The 15,038-nt window shown below is 37.8% G+C and overlaps 2 protein-coding genes across 3 annotated transcripts; both read right to left on the bottom strand.

Moving 5' to 3' along the window:
* Positions 1-532: 532 nt before the first annotated feature.
* On the bottom strand, positions 533-7,201 carry LOC148088331 (E3 ubiquitin-protein ligase CHFR-like). 2 transcript variants are annotated; one of them, XM_087796567.1, is made up of 13 exons: positions 7,045-7,201; positions 5,697-5,793; positions 4,671-4,780; positions 4,526-4,582; positions 4,235-4,321; positions 3,724-3,823; positions 3,490-3,644; positions 3,038-3,080; positions 2,858-2,953; positions 2,554-2,616; positions 1,990-2,054; positions 1,643-1,828; positions 533-1,032 (listed from the first exon to the last, which is right to left on the bottom strand). In XM_087796567.1, the coding sequence occupies exons 1-9, from the start codon at positions 7,145-7,147 to the stop codon at positions 2,947-2,949; spliced, it is 759 nt and encodes a 252-aa protein (XP_087652693.1). In that variant the 5' UTR covers positions 7,148-7,201; the 3' UTR covers positions 533-1,032; positions 1,643-1,828; positions 1,990-2,054; positions 2,554-2,616; positions 2,858-2,946. The 2 variants fall into 2 exon arrangements, with proteins under 2 accessions (XP_087652693.1, XP_087652692.1); XM_087796566.1 differs by having other exon boundaries at positions 533-1,035; positions 1,647-1,828.
* A 3,451-nt stretch (positions 7,202-10,652) lies between these two features.
* LOC148088330 (E3 ubiquitin-protein ligase CHFR-like) lies at positions 10,653-15,011 on the bottom strand. Its single transcript, XM_087796573.1, has 9 exons — positions 14,850-15,011; positions 13,497-13,593; positions 12,448-12,557; positions 12,303-12,359; positions 12,012-12,098; positions 11,501-11,600; positions 11,267-11,421; positions 10,815-10,857; positions 10,653-10,730 (listed from the first exon to the last, which is right to left on the bottom strand). Exons 1-9 carry the CDS (start codon positions 14,950-14,952, stop codon positions 10,724-10,726), a joined length of 759 nt encoding a protein of 252 aa, XP_087652699.1. The 5' UTR covers positions 14,953-15,011; the 3' UTR covers positions 10,653-10,723.
* Between the last annotated feature and the right edge of the window lie 27 nt (positions 15,012-15,038).

Raw genomic sequence — 15,038 nt, 5'->3', positions numbered from 1 at the left:
TAGAATGGAAACACAGTAGCAGAAAATCCATCCTAATGTCCTAATGTATCGTGGTAAATGCAACAAAACCAGTTACTGGCGGTTTTTATTAAGAAATTACTTAGTTTTTTAGTACATTAACTTTACGTGTGTAGAATCATTTTATTAACTTAGTAAGTAAGTTGTTAATTGTTATTTGTAAAACCCCTTTCTCAGACCAGGGTCCTTAGCACTTAAGCCACCAAAATCAATAAACTCAGTTAAAAAACATGCTATAAAAGGTCAAGAAAACATAGAGACAAACACAGTAACTTAGTGCAATTTCCACTTCAAAAATATAATCACTATAAATTATTGTTTCTTATTATTTTTTCACGTTTTTTGCTGTTATATTGCTTTCCTCACCAGGACTTCAAAACATTTCTGCTCTATTACTAGCAAGATTAAACTCAATATATATATTTATTCTTCCCACATTGGGGAAATGTAGGTTGCCTCAGAAACTTTCAAAACAAGTATTGTTATAAATACACATTTTATTGCAATACATATATTAAAAATAAAAAATAACAACAATAAAAAATTACAAATGTAAACAGCTGCTGATCAGCAGGCTCTCAATGCTCCCTCTGTAGATGGTGGAGAGGATGGAGGGAGGCGAGACAACCTTCTCATCCGTCGCAGGAAGTGCTGGCGCTGCTGGGCTTTCTTCACCAGGGAGGTGGTGTGAAGTGTCCAGCTGAGGTCCTCTGTGATGTGCACCCCGAGTAACTTGGTGCTGCTGACGACCTACACCGTTGTGCCGTAGATGAGGAGTGGTGTGTGGCTGGGTCGGGATCTTCTGAAGTCGATGATGATCTCTTTAGTCCTGTCGACATTCAGGAGCAGGTGGTTCACCTCACACCAGTCCACTGAACATTGCTTCTCCTCTCTGTAGGCCAGTTCGCTGTCGTCCTGAACGAGGCCTACGACTGTCATCAGCATATTATCATGATGTGGTTGGTATTAAATGTAACTGGTCACAGAAGCAGCAAACTCCTCCACATCTGTGTGCTCCTGGAAATAAAGAGAAGAGAGATTATGTAAAACACACACAAACAAAACACCTTGCTTGTTCATCTGCCGTCTGTGATGTCACTTGTAACAAGTACAAAAGCATAAATGATTCCTATTGTTTAATGAATTATTCTCTTAAAATCTACAAATGGACATTGATCAATGTCAAGACAATATGTAAGGTTCATATTGATGATATAAATTAGTACATTTTGTGATTTCTCTAGTGGGATGTCTTGTGAAGCTTCATCAAAGTGACACCATCTAATATGTGTATAAATTGTTAATAATAAAATTGAAACATGCATTGAATTCATATATTTTCCTCACTCATTCAACTTTTTTGAAAGCTCATGAAAAGTAAGAGTGTTGTTATTAAAAGAGCTCAGTAGGTGGCGCTCTCAATTCTTCGTCTTCATCGCTAAAGATTTAAGAGCTGAGAGCGCCATCTTGTGGCCTTTGAAAATAAGCATCATGAACCATCAGCTGTTTCTGCAGGTTTGTCTAGTCGATCATATAATCTACAGATTGGAAAAATGTTAACTCTGATCATCTATCTGTCAAGTTTCTTATCTCTATCTTAACTTAAAGATGCTGCTATGAAGACTTACTTGAGAAAGGCAGCAGGTCTAAGGGAAGTTTGGGATTTTCTTCACATATTGTTCAACCATCTGCTCCAAGACGTCCATGGAACACAATATTCACCCGCGAGATCGTACTGTCCCTGCTCCACTTGATGACACACGTCCCTCAGGATGTCTTTCCAAGTCAAGGATCGAGCGCAAAGGTGGGCCTACAGACGGAAAAACAAAATTTAGTTGTGAGTCTTTGAAGTAACACAACAATTCTCTTAAGATATAAGGGAACACAATGGAAGTTTCACAGAATAGTTCCAGAGAGTTTATTGAAAACTTCCTTATGTGTAGTTTAATGAAAAGCTAAGGTCCAGCTCACCTGCAGCACCTGAGAACCTTCAACATCCAGAAAACTCCGGTAACAGTCCTCTTCCAAATCCAGCTCTGAAAAACAATTGGAAAATTCAACTTGAATAAATCCGTGTCATTTATTTGCATTTGTAGAAATAACAATATAGAAAAACTGCTTCTAAATCTGAGCATTTTTATTTACGTTTTTATTACTTATTCAAATCATAAAAATATCTTTAATGTGTCGTTAAAGGAGTTTTTTCGAGTCAAAATTGAACTTTATTTAACTAATGGCCGTACTACACCATTTACCACTTTCCATATTTCACCATTATTTTACCATGTTTTTTCCATTATATTTAAAATAACAATGAGCAGTTGGTCAGAGACGAGCCTTTATCTTGTAGATGCAGAAAATTGACAACGGCGAAATTACAGTGTTGCTGTTACACTATCCAACACTGGAAGGATAAACACTATTTTAATTGCTACAGTTTTGATCTTTTTCTAACCAAAATTAAATCTTATAATTATTCCCCTCACAGTAAATCATAGCATATGATAATGTTGTAGATTAAACTGAGATGCGTACCAGTGAAAGGACGCAGACAGTTCCAGCAATCACGGACACAGAAGGTCATTTCGCAGCGAACACCTGTCAAGGTAAAGACGTTATTAGCATCACCTACAACTAATATAATGACTCAATCCAATGATGGAAAATCATACTTAAAAACAAGCAATGATCTCAAAGCATATTTCTTATCGTTTTGTCAAATCAACCAAAAGAAAAATCATTTCCAAACCTATCAGACCAACTGTCGGTACAGAATTGATCTGTGGCCAAATGTACTATCACAGTTACTGTATGTATCCCAAATGTTGTGTGGACTCACAAGAGTTAGAAGATGGCTCTTCTTGTTCGGTCTCCATTCTGCTGTATGGTGAAACCATGATCCCACAGCAATGGCACGGAACATGGTGTTCAGCATCTGCATTCAGAGAGTAGGGAGGTTAAAAAAAACTGAGCACAGGAGATGAATTGGAATCAATGACGGTTCAAGTCAATCTGTTACCTGGGGACAGCAGTGGATTCTGAGGAGGAGCTGAGCTTCTTCTCTGGAAGTTCACAGGAATAATACAATTGTTATGTGATGTTTTCCATATCAAGTTACACAATTACATTACTTCAGAGGACAAAAAATAATAAATAAAGATGTATCAACTAATAACGGACAATAACAACTTTTTAATGAAACACTAACAGTCCATTACTAGAACTTACATTATCGTGATTTGTTTAACTTGCATAAAACTAGTCATATTTACTGTAGCTTGACTAGAAGAGATTAATATGTACTTTTAGTCGACTGGCTGAATAAGGATATCGTTAAATTAACAAAATGTTTTACATCATTATTAATTTGATTATATTGGGATCTTAACAAGTGACAATTTTTGAAGGAAACAAAAAAATTGAAACCCTAATCTTATGATGTCCACACACTTGTTTGATTTGGATCAATACCTGGGTGCTGCACGTAGTAGGCTTCCACCAGGTTGTTGAGGATGTAGTTTCTGTTGATCCTCTCAACAGGGCAGCGGCAAGTGGGGCAAGAATCGGATTGTTCCATCCACTGTACGGCGCAGAAGGCACAGAAGCTGTGCATGCAGGGCTGTAGACTGTAATGAAAAAAAACACACGTTACCAAACGATACATCGTAACTGTTGGGATTTTAAGAAAGTAACTTCCAATCTTACCTGACACAGTCCGAGACCATTTCCTGGCAGATTACACACACCAGCATTTCCTCGATTGCCTGTGTCAATGGTGGTGTAGGCTTGGCCATTGCTTGCTTATCTTAAAAACAAAATCAGGAAATAAACTTTTAAACAAAACTAAAGTTTCAACAGAATAGTTTAAAACATTACATTAGAGCAGAGAGTGACATTTAGTGGATTGCTTCATGAAGCTTCAACCACCCATTATTATATTAATCATAAAATATTATGAATAGTTGTTGCTATTATACACTTAATATATATATATAGACATGTGATATTTAATTTCACTTGCATGCATCATCTTATCTTAAAGAAAATCACAATTTGTCGTGCCTCCTTCCAGAAAGAAAGCAGATTCAACTTCTGACCAATCACACAACAATCATTGCGGTGAATAAAAAAGTGTAATAAGTCAGTTTAACACAACTTAAGACGGACTGTGTTGACTTAAATATTACTTTTTCATGTGTGCATGAAAATAACATACCGTTCTCTTCCCCCATTCCATTCGGCTGAATATCCTCGAAGTTGATCATCTCCGTCCTCATGAATGAAGGGCCATATGTGATTGCTCCTAAAAAAAGAAATCACAATATTTAGGGTTTCACATCATCAGAATCAAAAGTGCAAATTCACAGTTGGAACAGCAAAAAGTAGAAAAGGAGCGGAATTGGGAGACACATATGGAATTCTATTTAATCTGTAGTAGGGAACACAGACTCAACTACACATCTCAAATATGCGGAGACACACGAAGATGATCAAATCAATGACTCACCTTGGCTCTCTGGGAGGACATCGAAATTTTCCTTGATGTAGAACACAAAAGAAACATCTACAAGATGAAAAGAAATGACATGGTTCATCATTATTGTCGTCCTCAACACTTGGAGTGTAGACAAGCTGCAGAATTTTCAACTTACTCAGCTCTGGCCGATTGGGTCTGTAGGAGAAATGGATGATGTCTCCATGCATTATGACGAATCCTTGTCTCTTCAGCGTCATCCTGTTATTGATCACTGTGCCATAAGTACTGCAACGGAAAAGTAAATGTTAGAAATCAAACAATGGCCGAGTGAAAACACTTTCCAGCTAAATGTGGACAAAACCGAAACTTTTGTTATTGCTCCTGATAATAAGGTTCCAGGGTTGAGTCAGTACTTGGGGGACTTAGGTCAGTCTGTCAAACTGAGCCTTATAAATCTGGGTGTTGTATTTAACAGAGACATTTCTCTAGTTCAACACTGCAGAAAACTGCCCAGAAATTGTTTCCTTCAATTGAGAAAAATCTCTAAATTTAGGAAAATGTTGTGACAATAGATCTGGAGCTTGTAATCCATGTGTTTGTGTTTTCTTGTTTAGACTATTGCAACAGTTTGTTTTCATGTCTTAACAAGAAGGAGCTTTCTCGCCTACAGTTAATACAAAACTATGCAGCGAGAATTCTGACCAGGTCTGGTAGAAGAACTCACATTACTCCGATCCTTAAAACTCTTCACTGGCTGCCAGTTTCTTTCAGGACTAACTTTAAAATTCTGTTTCTTTATTTCAGATCTATTCATGGTCAGGCTCCTCTTTACACCGCAGCTCGGGCTATTAGGTCTGTGGATCAGAATCTACTGATGGTTCCTCGCACACAGTTCAGGACCAAAGGAGAGAAATCCTTTCAGGCAACAAGCTCCTAAGCTTTGGAACAATCTTTCTCTCTCTCTGCACTTGATGGATCTACTGACTCGTTCAAGAAACATCTTAAGACACTTTTATTCGTGCAGGCTTTTCCTTGTTTCTCTGAGACTCCTGTGTTTGTCTCGTGGTGTCTTTGCCTTTTAGGCATATAGTTTATCGGCTATTGTTTTAATTGTCTAAGCACTTTGTGCCCCTAGTCTAGAAAAGCGCTCTACAAATATTACTTACTTACTTAATTACATACATTCAGTGCATGTTAATACCTTGTATCCTCAAGAAAGCCGCCACTTGAATTGATGAGCGTGATCCTGCAGTGTCTTCCGGACACATGTTTGTTGCCAGTGAGTTGCAGTGTACACCCTGTATAGAAAAAAAAGAATGCGTTTATTTAATATTTCAACCAGTGTACGGCATAAGTGTTACTTGTGATAACAGATCAACCAAATTAATTACAAAGATACGTTTAAAAACGTTTAATTCTCAATTAAAAGCTTGGAAAACTCACAGGGTAAAGTTGTGAGATCTAGATCTAAAACATCTGATGGTGAAGCCAGAGGGAAGAAGGAGTGTCATTTGCTTGTACAACGAATGTTGATTTTCACATTCTGTAGAAACTTCAGTTATTTTTAAAAACTTTAAATTCTAGTGATTTGATAATATCATAAAAAATATTATTTTAAGCCCAAAACGTCCCCATGAGGTGAGACAGATCCCTGCTGTGCCTCGACGTTGTATAAAATGTATTAGAAATAAGTTTGTATAGTCCAAGAAAGTTGTGCTGAGGAACAGCAACGGTCACACGTCACGTGACGCAGTTTTTAAGGGATCAAATAAAAAACACAAATCTGGTTTAAATATTTTATATTTTTAAAATATCAAAAGAGTCTAGAGTAATACTGAAAATATACCTTTAACCCAGATCAGTGAAAAAATATGAAGTATTTCAATTTGTCTTTTTTCGTTGCTACGACGATGAAGGTAGACTCCATAACGGCCGAATCAACTTCCGGACTACAACAGATGCAGACGAACTAAGTTTTGAACTTTTTCAAACCCCCGGTAGATGAACCTCTGAGAGTCAATAACGTATTTGTTGCAGTCTGGTTGCTAACGGCTGTTAGCTTGGCTAACGCTCGCAGTTGTCGAAGTTCGACATTTGATCGATTGCAGCAGATTGTATCCATTTGTTACAGTTTGGACTATATTTAACAATAAAGTGAGAGGAAAACCAAAAGAAATGTTTTTTTAACGTGCTTTTTATAGATGCATATTTATGCTAAGTTGAACTATATTCCTGTATCCATCAGACGTGCTACGGTTGCTAGGCTACTGATGCTAGCTAGGTGGTAAAAGAATAACGAACTTTTAAGTTTGCGAATTTATCTTAATTTACACATTTTTACCAAACTTAAGGATGTTTCATGCAAAAAAACATGAAACAAGACCAGACATAAGCTTATAACGGCTGATATTGTGTTCTTACGACAGAACAATTCTCGTAGGGAAATATATGTCTATTTTTTTTTTAATACAAAATCCATACACAAAAAGCTACTTAATGTTCCGCGCAACCGATACACATTTATAAAATAATGGTTAAAATGAACTCACCAGTTCTTCTGCCAACAGTGCAGCCGCCGAGGAAGTACAGCGACCCGCTTCCGTGGCCGTCCGACCTCACCAGCACTCCCACGGGTCCCCTTGGATCCTCCATGTGAATATAGTTGACACGCTCAGGATGAGAAACACGAACTTGAAGAAGGTCAGGTGAGAGTGAGGGGTACCTGTCGATGGGTTCAGGTCCTAGGACATGCCTTTGATCCAAACACCTACGCATCAAAGGCACATTGACGTCACAAGGTACGCACGTCACGAGATTCTAGAACATCAGGAGCGCGAGCCGAACATTCAAATGTTGAAGGCGGGAACTAATAAAAATGAGTTGTTTTCTGAGCTACTTTTTAAAACTTATAATGCTCTAGTATTTAAGTAGTATTTTACTCTTAATGGCATCAAAAAGTTAACACATTAATAGTGGATAAAGCAGCAGATTTACCGGTGAGGATGTGTGTAGTCCTAGTGAACATGTGTGTAGTCCTGGTGAACATGTGTGTAGTCCTGGTGAGCATGTGTGTAGTCCTGGTGAACATGTGTGTAGTCCTGGTGAACATGTGTTATCGTTTCTCTGTGTGTTGTCATGTTGGAGACGCTCAGCTGGCGGAGGCCTCTGTCAACGGCGCACTTACTGACATCCACAGTTAAAAGTGATAGAATGGAAACACAGTAGCAGAAAATCCATCCTAATGTCCTAATGTATCGTGGTAAATGCAACAAAACCAGTTACTGGCGGTTTTTATTAAGAAATTACTTAGTTTTTTAGTACATTAACTTTACGTGTGTAGAATCATTTTATTAACTTAGTAAGTAAGTTGTTAATTGTTATTTGTAAAACCCCTTTCTCAGACCAGGGTCCTTAGCACTTAAGCCACCAAAATCAATAAACTCAGTTAAAAAACATGCTATAAAAGGTCAAGAAAACATAGAGACAAACACAGTAACTTAGTGCAATTTCCACTTCAAAAATATAATCACTATAAATTATTGTTTCTTATTATTTTTTCACGTTTTTTGCTGTTATATTGCTTTCCTCACCAGGACTTCAAAACATTTCTGCTCTATTACTAGCAAGATTAAACTCAATATATATATTTATTCTTCCCACATTGGGGAAATGTAGGTTGCCTCAGAAACTTTCAAAACAAGTATTGTTATAAATACACATTTTATTGCAATACATATATTAAAAATAAAAAATAACAACAATAAAAAATTACAAATGTAAACAGCTGCTGATCAGCAGGCTCTCAATGGTCCCTCTGTAGATGGTGGAGAGGATGGAGGGAGGCGAGACAACCTTCTCATCCGTCGCAGGAAGTGCTGGTGCTGCTGGGCTTTCTTCACCAGGGAGGTGGTGTGAAGTGTCCAGCTGAGGTCCTCTGTGATGTGCACCCCGAGTAACTTGGTGCTGCTGACGACCTACACCGTTGTGCCGTTGATGAGGAGTGGTGTGTGGCTGGGTCGGGATCTTCTGAAGTCGATGATGATCTCTTTAGTCCTGTCGACATTCAGGAGCAGGTGGTTCACCTCACACCAGTCCACTGAACATTGCTTCTCCTCTCTGTAGGCCAGTTCGCTGTCGTCCTGAACGAGGCCTACGACTGTCATCAGCATATTATCATGATGTGGTTGGTATTAAATGTAACTGGTCACAGAAGCAGCAAACTCCTCCACATCTGTGTGCTCCTGGAAATAAAGAGAAGAGAGATTATGTAAAACACACACAAACAAAACACCTTGCTTGTTCATCTGCCGTCTGTGATGTCACTTGTAACAAGTACAAAAGCATAAATGATTCCTATTGTTTAATGAATTATTCTCTTAAAATCTACAAATGGACATTGATCAATGTCAAGACAATATGTAAGGTTCATATTGATGATATAAATTAGTACATTTTGTGATTTCTCTAGTGGGATGTCTTGTGAAGCTTCATCAAAGTGACACCATCTAATATGTGTATAAATTGTTAATAATAAAATTGAAACATGCATTGAATTCATATATTTTCCTCACTCATTCAACTTTTTTGAAAGCTCATGAAAAGTAAGAGTGTTGTTATTAAAAGAGCTCAGTAGGTGGCGCTCTCAATTCTTCGTCTTCATCGCTAAAGATTTAAGAGCTGAGAGCGCCATCTTGTGGCCTTTGAAAATAAGCATCATGAACCATCAGCTGTTTCTGCAGGTTTGTCTAGTCAATCATATAATCTACAGACCGGAAAACTGTTAATGCTGATTATCTATCTGTCAAGTTTCTTATCTCTATCTTAACTTAAAGATGCTGCTATGAAGACTTACTTGTGAAAGGCAGCAGGTCTAAGGGAAGTTTGGGATTTTCTTCACATATTGTTCGACCATCTGCTCCAAGACGTCCATGGCACAGTGTTTGCACATCAGGCCCTCTGGAGTGATACCTTCGTCTGAGCAAAACAAACATGTTACAAACAAGGCAATATTTTATTTTGCCACCAAAGCTGATCGGAATATTCACCCGCGAGCTCGTACTGTCCCTGCTCCACTTGATGACACACGTCCCTCACGATGTCTCTCCAAGTCAAGGATCGAGCGCACAGGTGGGCCTACAGACGGAAAAACAAAATTTAGTTGTAAGTCTTTGAAGTAACACAACAACAATTCTCTTAAGATATAAGGGAACACAATGGAAGTTTCACAGAACAGTTCCAGAGAGTTTATTGAAAACTTCCTTATGTGTAGTTTAATGAAAAGCTAAGGTCCAGCTCACCTGCAGCACCTGAGAACCTTCAACATCCAGAAAACTCCGGTAACAGTCCTCTTCCAAATCCAGCTCTGAAAAACAATTGGAAAATTCAACTTGAATAAATCCGTGTCATTTATTTGCATTTGTAGAAATAACAATATAGAAAAACTGCTTCTAAATCTATCAATTTATCAATAAATATATCTTTAATGTGTCGTTAAAGGAGTTTTTATCGAGTCAAAATTGAACTTTATTTAACTAATGGCCGTACTACACCATTTACCACTTTCCATATTTCACCATTATTTTACCCATGTTTTTTCCATCATATTTAAAATAACAATGAGCAGTTGGTCAGAGACGAGCCTGTATCTTGTAGATGCAGAAAATTTGACGGCGAAATTACAGCGTTGCTGTTACACTATCCAACACTGGAAGGATAAACACTATTTTAATTTCTACAGTTTTGATCTTTTTCTAACCAAAATTAAATGTTATAATTATTCCCCTCACAGTAAATCATAGCATATGATGCTGTTGTAGATTAAACTGAGATACGTACCAGTGAAAGGACGCAGACAGTTCCAGCAATCACGGACACAGAAGGTCATTTCGCAGCGAACACCTGTCAAGGTAAAGACGTTATTAGCATCACCTACAACTAATATAATGACTCAATCCAATGATGGAAAATCATACTTAAAAACAAGCAATGATCTCAAAGCATATTTCTTATCGTTTTGTCAAATCAACCAAAAGAAAAATCATTTCCAAACCTATCAGACCAACAGTCGGTACAGAATTGATCTGTGGCCAAATGTACTATCACAGTTACTGTATGTATCCCAAATGTTGTGTGGACTCACAAGAGTTAGAAGATGGCTCTTCTTGTTCGGTCTCCATTCTGCTGTATGGTGAAACCATGATCCAACAGCAATGGCACGGAACATGGTGTTCAGCGTCTGCATTCAGAGAGTAGGGAGGTTAAAAAAAACTGAGCACAGGAGATGAATTGGAATCAATGACGGTTCAAGTCAATCTGTTACCTGGGGACAGCAGTGGATTCTGAGGAGGAGCTGAGCTTCTTCTCTGGAAGTTCACAGGAATAATAAAATTGTTATGTGATGTTTTCCATATCAAGTTACACAATTACATTACTTCAGAGGACAAAAAATAATAAATAAAGATGTATCAACTAATAACGGACAATAACAACTTTTTAATGAAACACTAACAGTCCATTACTAGAACTTACATTATCGTGATTTGTTTAACTTGCATAAAACTAGTCATATTTACTGTAGCTTGACTAGAAGAGATTAATATGTACTTTTAGTCGACTGGCTGAATAAGGATATCGTTAAATTAACAAAATGTTCTACATCATTATTAATTTGATTATATTGGGATCTTAACAAGTGACAATTTTTGAAGGAAACAAAAAAATTGAAACCCTAATCTTATGATGTCCACACACTTGTTTGATTTGGATCAATACCTGGGTGCTGCACGTAGTAGGCTTCCACCAGGTTGTTGAGGATGTAGTTTCTGTTGATCCTCTCAACAGGGCAGCGGCAAGTGGGGCAAGAATCGGATTGTTCCATCCACTGTACGGCGCAGGAGGCACAGAAGCTGTGCATGCAGGGCTGTAGACTGTAATGAAAAAAAACACACGTTACCAAACGATACATCGTAACTGTTGGGATTTTAAGAAAGTAACTTCCAATCTTACCTGACACAGTCCGAGACCATTTCCTGGCAGATTACACACACCAGCATTTCCTCGATTGCCTGTGTCAATGGTGGTGTAGGCTTGGCCATTGCTTGCTTATCTTAAAAACAAAATCAGGAAATAAACTTTTAAACAAAACTAAAGTTTCAACAGAATAGTTTAAAACATTACATTAGAGCAGAGAGTGACATTTAGTGGATTGCTTCATGAAGCTTCAACCACCCATTATTATATTAATCATAAAATATTATGAATAGTTTCTGCTATTATACACTTAATATATATATATAGACATGTGATATTTAATTTCACTTGCATGCATCATCTTATCTTAAAGAAAATCACAATTTGTCGTGCCTCCTTCCAGAAAGAAAGCAGATTCAACTTCTGACCAATCACACAACAATCATTGCGGTGAATAAAAAAGTGTAATAAGTCAGTTTAACACAACTTAAGACGGACTGTGTTGACTTAAATATTACTTTTTCATGTGTGCATGAAAATAACATACCTTTCTCTTCCCCCATTCCATTCGGCTGAATATCCTCGAAGTTGATCATCTCCGTCCTCATGAATGAAGGGCCATATGTGATTGGTCCTATAAAAAGAAATCACAATATTTAGGGTTTCACATCATCAGAATCAAAAGTGCAAATTCACAGTTGGAACAGCAAAAAGTAGAAAAGGAGCGGAATTGGGAGACACATATGGAATTCTATTTAATCTGTAGTAGGGAACACAGACTCAACTACACATCTCAAATATGCGGTGACACACGAAGATGATCAAATCAATGACTCACCTTGGCTCTCTGGGAGGACATCGAAATTTTCCTTGATGTAGAACACAAAAGAAACATCTACAAGATGAAAAGAAATGACATGGTTCATCATTATTGTCGTCCTCAACACTTGGAGTGTAGACAAGCTGCAGAATTTTCAACTTACTCAGCTCTGGCCGATTGGGTCTGTAGGAGAAATGGATGATGTCTCCATGCATTATGACGAATCCTTGTCTCTTCAGCGTCATCCTGTTATTGATCACTGTGCCATAAGTACTGCAACGGAAAAGTAAATGTTAGAAATCAAACAATGGCCGAGTGAAAACACTTTCCAGCTAAATGTGGACAAAACTGAAACTTTTGTTATTGCTCCTGATAATAAGGTTCCAGGGTTGAGTCAGTACTTGGGGGACTTAGGTCAGTCTGTCAAACTGAGCCTTATAAATCTGGGTGTTGTATTTAACAGAGACATTTCTCTAGTTCAACACTGCAGAAAACTGCCCAGAAACTGTTTCCTTCAATTGAGAAAAATCTCTAAATTTAGGAAAATGTTGTGACAATAGATCTGGAGCTTGTAATCCATGTGTTTGTGTTTTCTTGTTTAGACTATTGCAACAGTTTGTTTTCATGTCTTAACAAGAAGGATCTTTCTCGCCTACAGTTAATACAAAACTATGCAACGAGAATTCTGACCAGGTCTGGTAGAAGAACTCACATTACTCCGATCCTTAAAACTCTTCACTGGCTGCCAGTTTCTTTCAGGACTAACTTTAAAATTCTGGTTCTTACTTTCAGATCTATTCATGGTCAGGCTTCTCCTTACATCACTGATCTGATCCAGATTTACACCCCAGCTCGGGCTCTTAGGTCTGTGGATCACAATCTACAGATGGTTCGTCACACACAGTTCAGGACCAGAGGAGAGAAATCCTTTCAGGCAACAAGCTCCTAAGCTTTGGAACAATCTTTCTCTCTCTCTGCACTTGATGGATCTACTGACTCGTTCAAGAAACATCTTAAGACAATTTTATTCGTGCAGGCTTTTCCTTGTTTTTCTGAGACTCCTGTGTTTGTCTCGTGGTGTCTTTACATTTTAAGCATATAGTTCATCGGCTATTGTTTTAATTGTCTAACGCTCTGTGCCCCTGGTCTAGAAAAGCGCTCAACAAATATTACTTACTTACTTAATTACATACATTCAGAGCATGTTACTACCTTGTATCCTCAAGAAAGCCGCCACTTGAATTGATGAGCGTGATCCTGCAGTGTCTTCCGGACACATAATTGTTGCCAGTGAGTTGCAGTGTACACCCTGTATAGAAAAAAAAGAATGCGTTTATTTAATATTTCAACCAGTGTACGGCATAAGTGTTACTTGTGATAACAGATCAACCAAATTAATTACAAAGATACGTTTAAAAACGTTTAATTCTCAATTAAAAGCTTGGAAAACTCACAGGGTAAAGTTGTGAGATCTAGATCTAAAACATCTGATGGTGGAGCCAGAGGGAAGAAGGAGTTTCATTTGCTTGTACAACGAATGTTGATTTTCACATTCTGTAGAAACTTCAGTTATTTTTTAAAACTTTAAATTCTAGTGATTTGATAATATCATAAAAAGTATTATTACTTTAAGCCCAAAACGTCCCCATGAGGTGAGACAGACCTCTGCTGTGCTTCGCCTTTGTATAAAATGTATTAGAAATAAGTTTGTATAGTCCAAGAAAGTTGTTGATGTGCTGAGGAACAGCAACGGTCACACGTCACGTGACGCAGTTTTTAAGGGATCAATTAAAAAACAAAAATCTGGCGATTTCATATTTTTTAAATATCAAAAGAGTCTAGAGTTATACTGAAAATATACCTTTAACACATATCAGTGAAAATATATGAAGTATTTCAATTTGTCTTTTTTCGTTGCTACGACGATGAAGGTAGACTCCATAACGGCCGAATCAACTTGCGGACTACAACAGATGCAGCCAAACTAAGTTTTGAACTTTTTCAAACCCCCGGTAGATGAACCTCTGAGAGTCAATAACGTATTTGTTGCAGTCTGGTTGCTAACGGCTGTTAGCTTGGCTAACGCTCGCAGTTGTCGAAGTTCGATATTTGATCGATTGCAGCAGATTGTATCCATTTGTTACAGTTTGGACTATATTTAACAATAAAGTGAGAGGAAAACCAAAATAAATGTTTTTTTAACATGCTTTTTATAGATGCATATTTATGCTAAGTTGAACTATAATCCTGTATCCATCAGACGTGCTACGGTTGCCAGGCTACTGATGCTAGCTAGGTGGTAAAAGAATAACGAACTTTTAAGTTTGCGAATTTATCTTAACTTTACACATTTTTACAAAACTTAATGATGTTTCATGCAAAAAAACATGAAACAAGACCAGACATAAGCTTATAACGGCTGATATTGTGTTCTTACGACAGAACAATTCTCGTAGGGAAATATATGTCTATTTTTTTTTTAATACAAAATCCATACACAAAAAGCTACTTAATGTTCCGCGCAACCGATACACATTTATAAAATAATGGTTAAAATGAACTCACCAGTTCTTCTGCCAACAGTGCAGCCGCCGAGGAAGTACAGCGACCCGCTTCCGTGGCCGTCCGACCTCACCAGCACTCCCACGGGTCCCCTTGGATCCTCCATGTGAATATAGTTGACACGCTCAGGATGAGAAACACGAACTTGAAGAAGGTCAGGTGAGAGTGAGGGGTACCTGTCGATGGGTTCAG

This window comes from Callionymus lyra, chromosome 1, assembly GCF_982586985.1.
Source record: "Callionymus lyra chromosome 1, fCalLyr1.hap1.1, whole genome shotgun sequence".
Classification (NCBI taxonomy): Eukaryota; Metazoa; Chordata; class Actinopteri; order Syngnathiformes; family Callionymidae; genus Callionymus; species Callionymus lyra.
The sequence above is the reverse complement of the archived record's forward strand: the minus strand, read 5'-3'. Positions and strand labels throughout refer to the sequence as shown.